General features: G+C 46.6%; 1 protein-coding gene across 3 annotated transcripts in view; it reads left to right on the top strand.

Annotated features, from left to right (window-relative positions):
• Positions 1–4,336: 4,336 nt before the first annotated feature.
• ANO8 (anoctamin 8) overlaps positions 4,337–18,033 on the top strand; it is a 170,507-nt gene continuing 156,810 nt past the window's right edge. For 2 of the 3 annotated variants that reach the window (XM_040320489.1, XM_040320475.1), the window contains exon 1: positions 4,337–4,588. In XM_040320489.1, coding sequence (XP_040176423.1) covers positions 4,507–4,588 — 82 coding nt within the window. In that variant the 5' untranslated portion in view covers positions 4,337–4,506. The remainder of the gene's footprint in view (positions 4,589–18,033) is intronic. The other variant, XM_040320480.1, reaches the window with a different exon arrangement.

The following is an 18,033-nucleotide window of genomic DNA, read 5'->3' as shown; positions in this document are numbered from 1 at the left end:
ACCCCCTATTAACATAAAACACGCCCCCTCAGCCGAATTTGAATTAGGCGCCATTACGCCCGCCTGATTTACGCTACGCCGCCATAACTTAGCAGGCAAGTACTTTGTGAATCATGTACTTGCCTCGCTAACTTACGGCGGCGTAGTGTAAACACGATACACTACGCCGCCGCAACGCTACGCCTGCCTACCTGAATCTAGCTATAAGTGTTTCTGGGATGTGGAATCTGTGCATGGCTGTCTAGGCTCCTAGTTTTGTGGGTCTTGATTTTATCGGGAAGAAAGTTTTTGGCATAGGTTTTATGGGCGCAATGATTTTCTTTTGCGCGTGCGTCGATTTTTTTCACCCTATACCTTTTTTCCTTTTCTTTTTATATCTTTTGGCTGTGCCTCATTACAGTCCCGTGGGCAATTGTCTTTTGTGTACGAAAATACAATACAAATACATTACAACACATTACATCACTTCCAAATTCCTATTCTGTTGTATGAGAATTTTTTGTAACTTTAGTAAACTCTTAATTTTTTATAAGAGATTAGCATGCAAAAAACAACAAATGATCATTCGTCCAAAAATCGTATCATGTGTACCAGCCATTAGTATAGAGGTCTACCAACTAGGAGGGAGCTGCAACAGTTGAGGAGGGAGAGTGAAGGAGTAGCTTGGTGGATGAATGGGACCAGGAGCGTATCTACTGCAAGGCAAACAGGGCGATTGCCTTATGCAGCATTTTTCAGGTGGGAGGCAGCACCCCCAGACAATCATGCTATAGCTCAACAATGGCTAGAGCAAGGTCGTCAAGTTCGGGGGGGGGCATCTATATCATTTTTTTAGTATAAAATATACGCCTACATACTTTTGCTCAGGGCTTTTTTTTCAGCTGAAGTGAGTTCCACCACCTCTGGCTCAGGCCCTCTGCTCACCACTATCACTTATAAACACAGAAGTCCAGCTTCTGAGCCAGATTCAGGTACATTGGGCGTATCTCTGCGGCGGCGTAACGTATCCGATTTACGTTACGCCGCCGCAAGTTTTTCAGGCAAGTGCTTTATTCACAAAGCACTTGCCTGTAAAGTTGCGGCGGCGTAGCGTAAATCACCCGGCGGAATTCAAATTCGGCGGGTAGGGGGTGTGTATCATTTAAATGAAGCGCGTCCCTGCGCCGAACGAACTGCGCATGCACCGCCCGTAAAATATCCCAGTGTGCATTGCTCCAAATGACGTCGCAAGGACGTCATTGATTTCGACGTGAACGTAAATGACGACCAGCCCCATTCACGGACGACTTACGCAAACGACGTAACTTTTTAAAATTTTGACGCGGGAACGACAGCCATACTTAACATTGGCTGCGCCTCATATAGCAGGGGCAACTTTACGCCGGGAAAAGCCTAACGTAAACGTCGTAACTTTACTGCCTCGGCCGCGCGTACGTTTGGGAATTCGCGTATCTAGCTAATTTGCATACTCAGCGCGGAAATCGACGGAAGCGCCACCTAGCGGGCAAAAAAAAAATGCAGTTTAGATCCAACGGCGTAAGAGACTTACGCCTGTCGGATCTAATGGATATCTATGCGTAACTGATTCTAAGAATCAGTCGCATAGATACGACGGGCCAGATTAGGACTTACGACGGCGTACATGGCGCTGCGCCGTCGTAAGTCCTTTGAGAATCTGGGCCTCTGTGTTTACAAGTGACAGCTTGAGGGAGCAGATGGGGGCAGTGGAAGAGGGGTTGCACACAGAGGTCATGGACAAAAAGGGGTGCAAATGAGATGTGAATAGGGGATGCAGAGGTAAGCAGCTGCAGGAGAAGGCTAAACTTTGCACTCAGTGCACTTAACTCTGCACTATGTATGTAGCGCACACCTAAACTCTGCATGTAGTGCACCCCTGAACTCTGCACTCTGTGTGTAACAGGCACCCCCCCCCCCCCAGACTCTGCACGTAATGAAATCCTGGTAATTAAAAGGAACACTAAAGGCAATTATAAAAAATAAAAAAATAACAAACATGTTATACTTACCTCCACTGTGCAGCTCTAACTTTTGCGCAAACCAATCAATATACGCTTATTGTGAACAAAAATATGTAGAAGAATACGTATCGGCCAAAACTGAGGAAAAAAACGTTTTTTTCGATATTTTGGGGATATTTATTATAGCAAAAAGTAAAAAATATTGCTTTTTTTTTTTTTTAAATTGTCGCTCTTCTTTTGTTTATAGAGAAAAAAATAAAAACCGCAGAGGTGATCAAATACCAAAAGACAAAAAAAAAGAAAGCTCTATTTGTGGGAAACAAAGGATAAAAATGTCATTTGGGTAAAGTGTTACATGATAACGCAAATGTCATTCAAAGTGTGACAGCGCTGAAAGTTGAATAATGGCTTGGGAAGGAAGGGGGTGAAAGTGCCCTATATTGAGGTGGTTAATGCATAGCATGCATTAAGGTGAAAAAACGTGTACCTTTACAACTCCTTTAATGCCCTTTTAAGACCCTTCCACTGTTAGTGAAAATTGACCACACCCACTACCTAATGCGGTTTGGAGGGTGCGTATGTGGGGGGTAGGGGGGTTGTGGTTGAATTCCTGCACCTATTTTCTGAGAAAAAAAGCCCTGATTTTGCTTATAGGTGTCCCTCATTCCCATCTTAAAAAGTTAGGCGGTATGCAACAGTGCTTATCAGTGCTGCCAATCAATGCCCATCAGTGCTGCCAATCAATGCCTATCAGTGCCGCCTTTAAGTACTATTAGTGCCCATCAATGCTGCCTATTAGTTCCCATCAGTGTCCATCAATGCTGCCTATTAGTCCCCATCAATGCTGTCTATCACTGCCCATCAGTGCTCACCAGTGTCACCTCATCCTCTGCCCTGCTGACCCCATCCTATGTCCCGCTGGCACCATTCTCTGCTGCCATATTGACCACATATATGGTACTTGGACGAATCGTGTCTCAGGGTCTGATGAAGAAGCCAAAGCTGTTCACTGTGAAAGGCTGCAGCTTCCTCATCAGACAAGGTGACCAGAACGGTATATCAAGGTTCTGGGATGGTACAAATTTAGATGGGTGGAGGCCAGTGGCCGTGTGTCCATAAGGGGCGCAGGAGCGCCGCCCCCTCTCTCCTGCACCCGTCACTAAACAATACATAGATTCATGCATTGCATAAATCTATGTATTGTCGCCGCTGCCCCCCACTATTCAGGTGGCCGGCCCCCTGTTGAGTGCCGGCCACCTGAATAACAGCGGTGGGTGTATTTTGTAAGTGTCTATCAGAGCCACCAGGCAGGGGGGGCCAAACTGGCGGTATTTGATGGAGCAATCTGACGGCATTTTACGGGGCAAACTGGCGGCATTTTACGGGGCAAACTGGCAGCATTTGAGGGGGAACAGTGGCGACAATTGATGGCACAGTGGCTGTGTTTGATGGCACAGTGGCGACAATTGATGGGTACATTGGCTGCATTTGATGCAAAGTGGCGGCAATTGATGGGCACAGTGGCTGCGTTTGATGGCAAAGTGGCAGCAATTGATGGGCACAGTGGCTGCGTTTGATGGCAAAGTGGCGACAATTGATGGCACAGTGGCTGCGTTTCATGGCATAGTGGCGACAATTGATGGGCACAGTGGCGACAATTGATGGGCACAGTGGCTGTGTTTGATGGCACAGTGGCGGCAATTGATGGGCACAGTGGCTGCGTTTGAAGACAAAGTGGCGGCAATTGATGGGCACAGTGGCTGTGTTTGATTGCACAGAGGCTGTGTTTGATGGCACAGTGGCGACAATTGATGGGCACAGTGGCTGCGTTTGATGGCAAAGTGGCGACAATTAATGGGCACAGTGGCTGCGTTTGATGGCAAAGTGGAGCCAATTGATGGACACAGTGGCTGCGTTTGATGGCACAGTGGCGACAATTGATGGTACAGTGGCGACAATTGATGGCACAGTGGTGACAATTGATGGGCACAGTGGCTGCGTTTGATGGGCACAGTGGCTGTGTTCGATGGCACAGTGGCGACAAAATATACCATGGAATGGGACCCAATTAAAAGTGCACAAGAATTATTTTGGTATATATTTAATTATAGCTAATTCTTGCTGCAAAACCAAACCAAAAGAAAACCCCAAATACTGTATTCACCAGAGGTGAGAAGTGCAGGTAAAAGCAGAAGACAGCTTTTATCCCTTACCCTCGCTGAATAATAGCTGAGGACTAATAACAGAATAGTGCAACGTTTGCAACAAAACAAACTTTATGTGTGTACTAACAAGAGTGATAGAGAGCATCCATCATCCATCCCTGTGAGGTAACACATACACACGAAGACGGCGGCGTGTGAAGGAGGAAGTGAGGGAGTGAGGCGGGCGGGCCCTAGAAGCGAAATATTCACATCGTGTTGGAGGCTCCTTGCTGCCTGAGTGTCCCTTTGTCCCTCCTCTCTCCGCACAGCCCCAATGACAGCGGGGACCCCCGGACCCATGCCATCCTGATCCCGGCCCGAGCATGCCGGACCCAGAGCCGGACAGAAGCAGGAAAGGCCAGACGGAGGGTGACAAGACAGAGCATGGCACGGCTGGGGTCCTGGGTAAGGCTTAGAATAAACACTAGAAATAAGGAGGGGAGGCGGGGGCACCGTCACATAGGAGGGTGCTATGGGTGACACCATGTGTGCAGAGAGATGTGGAGGATGTCTGCAGTCTTTGTGTGGGCACCTTGTCATCAGCCAGCTAGGGATGTACGACCTGCTGGTGGCAGCTGTCACACCTGACATTGCAGAGCCTCTACCTACCTACCTCGTGCTCCTTCCTGGAGGCATGCTTTGTGCACTTTATAGTTGGGAGGGCAATGGGCACTGCATCATGAGGGATGATACCAGCAGAGGACATGCATGGTTCATGTACGATGGCTACATTGATCATTGCCTGCTGCTGCCACTCTGTGTGGATTGGGGAACGAGATCGCCGGTGCTGCAGTGGATGAGTGCATTGTGTTTAGGCTACAGGACCCCCCTCCCCTCCATGGAGTGTGTATTCTACTACCTGTCATCCACCAAATAACCAGACTGCCTGCATTCCACATGGATGTCACCCCTGATCACTTCTACATAGTATACTATTATAGCTCACTAGGCTTTTGTCTAATGACATGGCACTGCTATGCCCCATTTGGTGGACTGATCTCCAGATTGGAAACCTTAATCTGACCCTTGAATTATGACAGTAAGCCACTGCCTACACCCACCCTCATGCCCAGCCTGCAGCCCTGGGGCACCTATAGATATCCAGGTTTCAATATTGCTCTGCTATAGCATTGATTTCTTGCAGTCTCATGTAATGTGTCTCCTGAAACATGTCCCCAGTAACTCCTGTAGCATGTTGGCAGTCTCTGCCCGTCTCGTGTCATGTTGGCAGTCTCTGCCCGTCTCTTGTGTCATGTTGGCAGTCTCTGCCCATCTCTTGTGTCAAGCTGGCAGTCTCTGCCCGTCTCTTGTGTCACGTCGGCAGTCTCTGCCCGTCTCTTGTGTCATGTCGGCAGTCTCTTGTGTCGCGTCGGCAGTCTCTCCCAATCTCTTGTATCGTGGCCCTGTGTAAGTATTGACAAACCTTTAAATAACAAACAGACTTTGTGGGCACATAATGAGAGGAAATCTTGTATAAAAAAAAATATACTTTATTACAAAAGGACAAAAAAAAAAAATGTAAAGACATACAATCAACTCCCTATTCGGACATGGTCACCAGATACCCAATAAGTCAAACATAGAGGCTGGATCTCAAGGTAGAAGTAAATACTTCTAAATATAGTAGTGTATGATAAGTTATATATTTAGATCTGATGCAATATTGCCTCCACGCTTGCTTGTCAACGTGTTTCACAAAATAGTAGCTTCCTCAGGAGCATGGAATTGGAAAAAATCCTGGACTGCCGCACTCTGTTAAACAACGTCTTTATTGGATAAGGTCAGATCAAAACATAATCCAAAACTACACCCACCTCTGTTTTAAACACAAATTTTGTCATTGTTCACTCAGCTATGAGTAAGCATCTTATGATGTGAAACATGTTAGCCATTTTTTGTCCTGTTGTCCACTTTTTCATCTTGACTGCACCATTTTGGATTATGTTTTGATCTGATTTTATCCAATAACGACGTCGTTTAATAAAGTGCGTCAGTCCAGGATTTTTTCCAATTCCATGCACCTGTGCAGAGCCAGCACTTGTCGGTTTTAGCAGGGCGGAAGCAATCCGCAGTAGCTTTTAGAGCGGTATCATTCCTTCATAGCTTCCTCAGGACAATACTGGGTAGGTGCTAATGGACCTTGACTCCAAGGATGTGGATACACCACATGACAAAAATTATGGATATTTCAAAGTAATTATAACCAGGACCAGGTTTGTGAGTATTTTTGATGGTCAATATATGAATATACATGTATCTTCTGCATATAAAAGGATAAGAGAGAGACCATATATATAGCTTTACCAGGGCCCACAGTTACATGTGTATCTAATGGGTTTTTGGACATATGGGCCATACAATGAACCTTTAAGAAGCAGGAAGGTGTATATGGTTAAGAAAAGAGAATATTGGGACTTTATATGAAGCAACGACTAATATAGTACATATGTCTCCACCCCTGATACTTGTGAAAGAAGGGGAAATGGGGGGAATAGTGAGACTTTATATGAAACACATCACTGAGGTAGAATGAATCCATCAATATTTAGTAAATACAATATTTATTATAACAGATGAGTATAATGCAAGGTAATAAAGTCCCAACTCAATAGATAACATACACAATTATAATAAACATGATTGGTAAATCGCATAATATTAAAAATAATTGCACAATATAACATTATACCATGTAATTCATAATAGAATGGCAAGATACCCAAATATGTACAAACATGACTAGTAATATATAATTGATTCATGATTCAAACAAGTAAAAAACACGTTAAAAGGACTGCTGTGACATAGCATCAGTAAAATCTTGACGCGTTTCGTGGATAATTTCCACTCATCAGGAGAGGCTGTGCACTTGATATGTCTGTAATAGAGTGTAAATTGCCCGTAAATAGTAGTTACTAAAACTACTATTTATGGTCAATTTACACTTTATTACAGACATATCCAGTGAACAGCTTCTCTGTGTTTTTTACTTGTTTTAATCATTAATCAATTACATATTACTAATCATATTTGGGTATATTGCTATTCTATTATGAATTGCGTGGAATAATGTTATATTGTGCAATTATTTTCTCTAGTCGTCTTCCAGGACGGCACCCTGAGAGATGACTGGCTTCTCCTGACAGGAAACACAATCAAAAAGAGGTTAAAAACCCCGCCCCTTCCCGTGCTCCTCAGTTCTTGATTGTGTTTCCCCACAGCGAAACGTTTATTTTTTTCTGACCTAAGGCCTGGGGCTGGTGGTCCCCCCCTGGGAACTGAACCGCAGGCACTGGGTAGCCTTTGGGTCCAGCGAATATTTCCACTCCTAGGGGGTCCCTTCTTTCTCAGGGGGGCCTCACTATGTGAGCAGAAGAACCCCCCTGAGTGCTGGAGTCTCCTGGGGATAGGTGTCTATCCTGGAGCTCCAGGGGCTGATCCTCTCTCTCTCCCTGAGCCTTCCCCTTACCTTGGAGGTTTGTCGGTCGAGCTCTCTCCGGGGGTGGGGGCCTTCTGTGCGCTGCTGGAGCTGCGGCCGGGTCGTCCTGGATCCCTGGACGTCCATTGCCGTTCGAATTTGGCGCCAAACCGGCGTCTCTCAGAGCCGGCGGCGCGGGGCAAGGACGTCACACACGCGCGCGTGTCACTTCCGGGTCGGCCTGGTAAAGATGGCGCAGCGCAGCTCCTGCACGCCAGTCCCGGCTTACCACTACACCGGAGACACACGGTACGTCCTACCGGAAAAAGGACAACAGCAGCTGAGAGAGAGCGGAGCCATCATCCTCCCGCGATGGAGCGAGAGGTCCGGTCATCTTCGACCCTGGCTGCAGAGGAGACCACAGGGGGTGAGTCTTCCTGAGTACAGGTATGGTGGGCTAAAATCCAAGGTGATTTCTCAGCATTTTCATGCATACCTGTGTATCTTTTTATTTTCTGTAGGGGAGGATTGCACTGCCCAGGGGGGGGCTAGTCGTTCAAACAGGGACACTAGTCGTTCCAAAAAATGTGGCTACTGTAGTTGCAAATTACCCTCAGATTATTTCAAACCCTTTTGTGCTAAATGTATTATCAAGCTAGCAGGGAAGGAGACCTCTGAGATTCTGAAAGGGTTTCTTGAGGTACAGTCAGAAATGCTCTCTACGCTCAAGCAATTTCACGTGTCTTTAAAGAGCAAAGAGCCTGAACCCCCCATCGCAGGGCCTTCTTCTCAGGAGAGTTCCTCTTCACAGATTTTTAGAGTCCGCCAGGAATCCCTTGGCTCCTTGGTGTCTGACTCTGAGGACTCAGAGATTCCCCCTCAGGAGGGTGGCTCTATTGGTCAGGCAGAGGAAGAGGGCGAGGATACTAGGGCAGGCAGGTATGTCTTTGCTGCGGACGATATGGAAGGCCTTCTAGAGGCAGTATATGCCTCTGAAGAGATCCCTCAACCTGCGGAGGTAGTTTCCACTCAGGATAGGCTATACCAGGGCCTGCTAAAACCTCAGGCCAAGGCTATTCCGGTACACCAGTCCCTAAAGGATATTATCCTCAGGGAATGGGCAGAGCCAGAGAAGAAGCTTTTAAGGTACAAGACCTGGAAACGACGTTGCCCCTTTAAAGAGGAGGAGGAATCAACTTTTTTTAAGATTCCTAGACTAGACGCTCCGCTCGCGCAAGTTTCCAAGCAATCGGATCTCTCTTTTGAGGACACAGGCAATTTGAGGGATCCTATGGACAGGCGGGCAGAGACCTCCTTGCGTAGGGCCTGGGAGGCTAACGCGGCTGCCTTGGGCCCCGCCTTAGCCTCGGCCTGTGTTGCAAGAAATGCCAATTCCTGGATCTCAAAATTGCAGGAACATGTGTCCCAGGGGTCAGATTCTAAGGAAATTTTAGAATCCCTTCAACTCTTAGGGAGTGCAGTTGCATATTTAGCAGATGCCTCTGTAGAGACGGTGCGTTCTACTGCAAAAACAGGAGCCCTCCTCAATTCTGCCAGAAGGGCAGTATGGGTCAAAATGTGGAACGGGGACCTTGCGTCCAAAAACCGCCTTTGTGGTCTTCCCTTTGAGGGCTCCCTGCTCTTTGGTTCAGGCCTGGATCAGGCCCTGACTAGATCCTCAGAGAAAGGGGTTCGCTTTCCTGCTAAGCCTAGACAAAACAAGAAAAAGTTTTTTCGAGGCCCCCAGGGTGGATTTGGAGGTAAGAACCGTCCCTCAGAGAAAAAGCCCCCTTACAACAGGCGTTGGGGTACGGGGAAGGAAAAGCCAAAAGGAGGTGTCCTCTTTTCCAATCCTAAACCCAGCGACAAGGACTCCAAATGACGGGAAGGTCGGGGGAAGACTCTCCCAGTTCCTTCCCAGATGGGAGAGTATTACTCAAAGTCCACATATTCTCCAGATTATAAGGGAAGGTTACAAGCTAGAGTTCCGTCAGCTTCCCCCTCAAAACTTTATTTTGACGCATTTACCCAGGGACCCTCTCAAATCAGCAGCCCTTCTACAAAATGTTGCAGAACTGGCACATCAGGGGGTCATAGTCCCAGTCCCGGTGTACCAGAGAGGGTTGGGTGTGTACTCCCACATCTTTGTGGTTCCCAAACCTTCAGGGAAATTTCGTCTGATTATAAATCTGAGGCCCCTGAATACCTCCCTCCTCCACAAGAAGTTTCGTATGGAGAGCATTTACAGCCTCAGGAGGCTCCTTCTGAGGGAGGTATTCATGGTCACCATCGATTTACGAGACGCGTACCTCCATGTTCCGATTTTCTTGGGGCATCAGAGGTTCCTCAGGTTCGCGATCGCCTCCGTCCAGGGAGTGCAGCATTGGCAATTTGCTGCCCTTCCTTTCGGATTGGCCTCCAGTCCAAGGGTCTTTACCAAGGTCCTGGCGGAGGCAATCGCTTTCCTGCACCTACAAGGGATAGCGATAGTTCCCTATCTCGACGACTTGATACTATACAATCAAAGTCGAGATCTCCTTCTGGCGGATCTGGCCACTGCACTGACTACCCTCGAGTCCTTGGGGTGGATCATCAACAGGGAGAAATCCTCTCTCCTTCCAGAACAGCAGAAACTCTATCTAGGGTTTCTGATAGACTCCCTGGGAGGGAAGCTCCTTTTACCCAGCGACAAGGTCCGAGGTCTCATGTCAGTGGTCAGATCAACGTTGGAAAGAGCAGAGTCCTCCCTCAGGGACATCATGAGAGTCTTGGGTCTAATGACTTCCTGTATTCCAGCAGTCCCGTGGGCACAGCTCCACTCCAGACACCTACAATTTTTCCTTCTCTCCTCCTGGGACGGAAAAAGGGAATCCCTAGAGCTCAGTGTCAGTCTCCCAGAACCAGTGAAACTCTCACTGGGCTGGTGGCTCATCCCACAGAACCTACAGCAGGGTCTGTCATGGGGCCAGACCAATCCGGTCAGGATCACCACGGACGCCAGCTCATGGGGGTGGGGCACACATCTGGACGATCTCCGTGCCCAGGGTACCTGGGGACAACGACAGAAGGGGGCCTCTTCAAATTACCGCGAGCTATTAGCGGTCGGAGAGGCTCTGAAGGCATTCGAGGACAGAATCTTGGACCAGGAGGTCCAGATCATTTCCGACAATGCGACCGCGGTGGCCTTCCTCAACCATCAGGGGGGCACCAGATCTCGCACCCTTCTAGACTTGTCCTTAGAGATCCTGGGCTGGGCCGAGCAGAGAATTCTCTCGCTCTCGGCGGTACACCTGAAAGGGACCCTCAATCTGGAGGCAGACTATTTAAGTCGCCATCCCATTCTCCAGGGGGAATGGGAACTAAATACAGAGATTTTCAGTCTAATATGCCAGCACTTTGGCAGCCCAGAGATAGATCTCTTCGCCCGCAGGACAAACCGGAAGGCGAAGAGATTCTTCTCTCTCTCCCGAGAACACGGCTCGGAGGGGGTGGATGCTCTGGCACAGGTATGGAAGTTTCAGCTAGCCTATGCCTTCCCTCCTTTGAGCCTAATTCCGAGAGTCCTGCAGAAGGTAAATCTAGCAGTAGGGAAGTTCATTCTCGTCACACCCTGGTGGCCCAAGAGGGCCTGGTTTCCCGCTCTAGAACGAGGGTCAGTGTTGCCTCCCCTTCTTCTCCCTGTCCGGGCGGACCTTCTTCGTCAGGGTCCGATTTTTCACCCAGAACCCGGCTTCTTCAAGCTGACGGCCTGGTGCTTGAGAGGCGGAGCCTGAGGGAGAAGGGCTGCTCAGAGAGAGTTATTGACACGCTTCTAGCCAGTAGGAAGGTAGTCACTAGGCGTATATATGCCAAAACCTGGGGTATCTTCTCTCGCTGGTGCTCAGAGAGACAGGTTTCTCAGCAGGAGACCTCGGTCATCTTAGATTTTCTCCAAGATGGAGTAGACAAGGGGTTAGCCACAAGAACACTAAGGGTTCAGGTAGCAGCCTTGTCATATTTTTTGGATAGACGTTTATCCCTGGACCCCCTGGTTAAGAGGTTTCTTATAGCCAGAGACAGGTTGTCCCCAGTTCAGATCTCTAGGGTTCCACCCTGGGATCTTTCGTTAGTGTTAAACCAACTTACCAAGGCTCCGTTTGAGCCAATCGACACTATCCCCATCAGGTTACTCACCTTTAAATTCGCTTTCCTCTTGGCAATCACAACGGCCAAGAGGATAGGTGATATGCAGGCGCTCTCCATTAAAGAGCCATTTTTTCGCTTATTTGAGGACAGGGTCGTTCTAAGTCAGGACCCCCTTTACCTTCCTAAGGTAGTGACAAAGTTCCACAGGTCACAGGAGGTAATCCTCCCTTCTTTTTGTTCAAATCCCCAGAATGAAGGAGAAGCTTCCTTTCATTGTCTGGATGTTAGACGATGTCTATTAGCGTACTTAGAAAGAGTTACAGTCTTTAGACGTTCTACTCATCTATTAATTTGTTTTTCGGGTCAGAAAAGAGGCCTTCAAGCGTCCAGAGCCTCTATTTCCAGATGGATTAGGCAGACAATTTCCTTAGCTTATGTACAAGCCGGTAAGGTAGCTCCTATTGTTAAAGCACACTCCACACGATCACTAGCAACCTCCTGGGCAGAAAGGGCCGGAGCTTCGGTGGAGCAGATTTGCAGAGCAGCGACGTGGTCAAGCCAGAACACGTTCCTGAAACATTATAGAGTTGACCTACTGTCACCTCAGGACTTGGTTTTCGGGAGAAAGGTCCTGCAAGCAGTGGTCCCGCCCTAAGGTAGGCCTGAAGCTACTTGCTTCTCTCTCAGGGTGCCGTCCTGGAAGACGACTAGAGAAATGACCAGTTACACTTACCGGTAGCTGTATTTCTGGTAAGTCTTACAGGACGGCAGGCCTACTTCCCACCCTTGGGATACATTATTGGTTTGTATTATATTTTTTGTGGTGTTTTTTCCGTGCACTGGTGGGTTCATACTTTATCTCAAACTGAGGAGCACGGGAAGGGGCGGGGTTTTTAACCTCTTTTTGATTGTGTTTCCTGTCAGGAGAAGCCAGTCATCTCTCAGGGTGCCGTCCTGTAAGACTTACCAGAAATACAGCTACCGGTAAGTGTAACTGGTCATTTTAATATTATGTGATTTATCAATCATGTTTATTATAATTGTGTATGTTATCTTTTGAGTTGGTACTTTATTAACTTCAGGCGTCTCTGCTTCTCACTGTGAACGGTACAGGTGTCCCCCACAGCTTGTCTGTATTGTGTCTGCAGTCTCTGACTGTCTCTTGTATTGCGTTTGCAGTCTCTGACGTCTCTTGTTGTGTCAGTGGTCTCTGACATTGAATATTCTATACCAATTGATACCAATTTTTGGTGGCAGAGCTTCTATATTGCATGACCGCTGTAATCGGTTAATGGCAGATTGGGTTAAACACTAGGGGGTGATTAAGGGGTTAAGTGTGCCCTAGGGAGTGATTCTAACTGTGGGGGGGGGGGGCTACCACTGACATGACCGAGATCACTGCTCCCGATGATAGGGAGCAGAAGATCTCTGTCCTGTCACTAGGCAGAACAGGGAAATGCCTTGTTTACATAGGCATCACCCCGTTCTGCCTCTTTGTGACACGATTGCGGGCCGCCGGCGAACATAGAAGTTAGGGGACGTGCCTGTATGCTCATTTGCCCACTGCTGCCATTGTGCCGACCTATATCAGCGTGCACCGGTCGTCAAGTGGTTAAGTGGTTATGGACCATTGACCTTTGGGCAAACAAAAGGAAACTAAAGCTGACCATACATGGATCTGGTTTAGCAGGGACCAGTCAAACCTCGGGTTGTCTGGTCTTTCTCAAACGATCAGTGCTGCCAGCTATAGCCGGCAACACTGATCATTGTATTTTGACAAGAGGAAAGTCTTGTCCTCAGAATATAATACCACAGCGGGGAAGATTCTCTCATCCAACTCATAATCAATGGGCTGTCTAAATCCCACACTTTTTCTCCATGCGATATCCAGGGATAACATGATTACTATTTGTTTCACAGTAAACACTTTACAGGTAATAGACCTTCACAGAGCCTGGGACCACAGTAAACGGACAAATAGGAAATGTCCCACGATCAGATATAAAGTAAAGCCAGCACTACTGAGGGGAATTCTAAACCTCATCAGATATATTGACGACATCATATCCAGCTGTTGCCTCATAAATAGAGTACCAAATGTAAATTGAAATAGAAGATTGCAGGGAAATAAAATGAACTGCCTCTGCTACTAAAACAGACACATTATTGGCACTGGTACCTGAAGTGGAATGGGAAAGGAATGGAACCTCCATATAATATGTTGATGCCAGAAGCTTTCCAAATGCAATGGAATATCCTTGGCAAAGCCAAGATCACAGTGAAATAATAAGCTATGAGCCACCTAATTGGTAACCAACCCTATGAAATCGGCAAATATGTGTCCCAAAGGAATGCTGCGAACTGGTATTGTCTTCTTAAATCTAGGGGGAAATGTTCCTTTACAGTAGGGCTCTCCTAGCACTGCAAAGGTTAAATGCTGTGGGCCACAAAAAGCTGTTTTACTTACACAATCCTTCAATCTCCTGTTATCCCCTGAACTCTGGCATGGACTGTCCTTCGGCATACAAACATAGGACTATGTGCTCTGCATTGGACTTGATGATTTTCATAATGTAGGGAAGAACAGGCTGCAGGGACCAATCTTATAACCCAGAAGAGCCTGCAGTGGAGGAGGATTAGGTATGAAAAAGTTATTTGTGTCCCCCCCCCCTAGACCCGAATGAGCATTTAAAGTCTAGGAAAACCTTTTTATATAAAAAAAAATGCAAACCTGTCATACTTGCCTGCTCTGTGCAGTGGTTTTGCACAGAGCAGACCCGATCTCCTCTTCTCGTTCCCCGCAAGGGCTCTGGGCTCCCCTCCTTTGTCAAGTGCCCCCATAGCAAGCCGCTTGCTGTGGGGGAACGCATGTGTGTGCGCTCGCTCCAGAGCCAGCTATCTGAATCCATTAGACACAGAGAGCGCGGCTCAGCCCCATCCCCCTGCTTCAGCCTTACTGGCTGTGATTGACAGCAGTGGGAGCCAATGGCTCTTGCATCTCAGCCAATCAGGAGGGAGACACCCGGGAGAGCCTTGGGTCTCAAGCACATTGCTGGATTGAAATCGGGCTTAGAGGGAGCTGCACACTGAAGTTTTTTTTTACCTTCATGCAATTACTTTAACCCTTGCAGTATGGGGACAGCCCCACTGCAAGGGCAAATTTTTGTTTTCTCTGGTGTTCAGCTTTAACCATAAGGTTTTTAGTGGTGGCAGTTGCAGCAGGTGGGGATCAAACACATTACAGTCAGTCTCAGCCAATTTTCATTTTACAGACTATATATTGACAAGATTGTTCAAGGCTGGATTCACTTTGTTTGCATTACAGTGTGTCCTTGCTACCACGGGAGTATCATGGGAGTGAATGGGCCCATATCGTTTTTTTTTCCTTACATGTATTTCAATTTGAAATGCATTTCTATGTACTGCAAAGCATGTGTTTTGCTGCATCAAATTGGATAAGTGTGACTAGGCTCTAAAGCTGAACTCCAGGAATATTTCATAAAAATCAGCGTTTAATCCTGTTTATGTATTCATTAAAAAGTATTTGTGTGTGTGTGTGTGTCTGTATAAAGAACTTATGCAAGTATTCTTTTTTTCAGCCATGTGTAAGGCAAGCCATAGGTGATGGGATTTTCTTTCCTGCAACCAAGAAAATACATTGAAACTATCCCACTAAGTTATTGTGTTCTCCCAGCAGGGACGGCTTTCCGCTGGGAGAACACAATGATTATTGCTACCAACTATAGCCGCCCGCAATTATTGCATGTAAAAATCCAACATGCTGTTGTACCCAAGTCAATCAATGGATCAACTGGGAACAGCCTGCCCGTAGATGGTTTGAATTTTGACCAGTCCCTGCTGAACCGGCTGAGATTCGACCCGTCTACGGCTGGTTTAAGTTTCTTGCAAAGCACCACCCAGACTGGTCAGCTGTCTGAGCCAATGAGGGCTTGGTTACCTTCTACTATACAGTTTGTCTATGTTAAATGTGCATACAAAAGGGTAGAGCATCAAGATGGATAATCTCATTGGTATGCTTCTCCTACTTTATTGTCCAAGAACCAGCAGCTGTTTTTATATTCACCTATAAAATGCACAATAACCATCACCATGATTTCAGGGGTAGGTCTTTGAAATGTGCACACAGAGGATGCCTGTGTTATGTCAGATTAGGCAACCGGTCAGATTTCAAAAAGGAAGTGACGTTCCGTCACTGCCATCTTGGTACACCCCGCACTCGGCCACACTAAGCCTACAGTCAGAAGTCGCCAAGTAGACATCTTTTTGCACCCACCAAAGTCTTGCATGTCACACTTATGTTTACCAGTAAACTGAGCTTATGTCATGAAATACAGTATTTAGGAGTGCGTGACACTGTTTTAAAGTTGAATTTTAAAAGCATCGGCAAACCTGCTAATCTGACAGACTACTTTTAGGCTTCATGCACACTGGACGTTATAAAAACGGCAGTAGCTTTGCTGTGAGTTTATCAGCGTTTTTGCAATAGCTTTTTTAGCGTGGTGTGTGTGTGTGTGTGTGTGTGTGTGTGTGTTATTTTTTATTTTTTTAAAGGGATCAGAAACTTTAAAGGCTGGTGAACCACGTTTTTCAGTGTTTTTAGCCGATTTTTGACTTTGGAGCTTTTTTACAGCTGAAAAACTCCTTTCAGAAACCACTAGTTTTTTTTTTTTTTCCCCCAGCCAAAAACAGTTGATAACAGCCACATGTGTGCATGGACACATAGGATAACATGTTGGAGAGTTGACTGTAGTAAAAAAAAAAAAGTCTGAAGCCAAAAACAGCAGCTGTAAAAAAAATCCAATGTGCATGAGGCCTTAAAATTCAACATCAAAACCGATTCAAGGACTTCTAAATACTGTATTTCATGATATAAGCTCAGTCTACCAGGAAAAAATAAGTGTGAAATGCAAGACTTCGGTGGGTGTAAAATGGTGTCCAGGGTGTACCAAGATGGCCGTGACGAAATGTAACTTCTGTTACAAGATTTGACGAGTCGCCCAATCTGACGGAAAACATACAGTGAAGGTAGAACATGTAGTGAGATCCTGAGATTATGATTTTCCCTATAATTACACCTAAATAAAGTAAGTATAATATAGCATTTGATACAGATTGTTTTCACATTTGTAGCTATGCAATTATCAAAGCTCATGCTCTCTGCTGTTTGGAGAGCTGTTGTTGAAAGGCGGCAAGGAGTGTACTGGACTTCTGCAGAAAGACCACTGCTACCTCACAGAGAGCAAGGGTCCTACTTTGCAGCATGCTGGTAGTGGAAAGGCTTTTCTTCTAGGGCCTCAGGTACACTACAGTTGTTAAACAGACGTTTAGGAGCAGTTGGGCTTTTTTCTCAGGAGCCCCTGAACTCTCTCCTATTATCTTATCAGTACATGTACACAGAGTCTTTTATAAGAGAGAGTATATATTTGGGAGGATCTACTGATGTGTAAAATGTGTTATCTATCAAAAATGCTTCTGAACGCAAATACGGCATTTAAAGTGTCAAGACGGACATTTTAAAACGTCCATTACTAGCTGTTGAAGCAGTTTTCCGGGCAAAAAAAAATATTAAAAGCCAGTAGCTACACATACTGCAGCTGCTGGCTTTTAATAAATGGACACTTACCTGTCCTGGAGTCCAGCGATATCGGCACCTCAGCTGATGTTTCCATCAGCTGTTGGGTGCTGCCGCCGCCATTGCGGGTAAGGGGACCCAGCAGTGTAGCCTTTACGCCCGGAAAACCCTACTGCGCATGTGCGAGGCCCCGCTCCTCTCTCCTATTGGCCAGGCAGCTGGGGGAGGAGAAGGGAGCCCTGTGTCGACGTCAAGGGCCACGGCTTGGACTCCCGGAGGTGGGAAAGGATACCGATCAAAGATGGGTATCCCCCCCCCCCCCCCCCCAAAAGATGCCAATTTTAGCACCGGAGGAAGGGAGGAATCAGATGATAGCAAGTTCCACTTTAAGTTCCAGCATTCAGGAAAGCTTTTCTAACATCCTGTGCACATGAAGCCTAAGGCTGTGGCTGTTTTCTAAAGAAATAAAGAAATCCAAATGTATTGCACACCTTTTGTTTTGATGCACTTGGAATGTATTTAGCTAATTAAAACTTTTAAACTGATAGTTCAATTTTACTTTAATAATGATGTGTTCATTGTGTTAGTTTGTTAACTTGAATGTGATTTCAAAGAGTCTTTTATTGGTTTTAATTTGGGATGGAGTAGAGAGGAGTTAAAATCCCCTTCAGTTTTTTTTTTTGTTGTGCCCCATTGGGAAGATTTTTCTTTGCA

The sequence above is a fragment of the Rana temporaria genome, chromosome 1 (assembly GCF_905171775.1).
Source record: "Rana temporaria chromosome 1, aRanTem1.1, whole genome shotgun sequence".
NCBI lineage: Eukaryota > Metazoa > Chordata > Amphibia > Anura > Ranidae > Rana > Rana temporaria.
The sequence above is the reverse complement of the archived record's forward strand: the minus strand, read 5'-3'. Positions and strand labels throughout refer to the sequence as shown.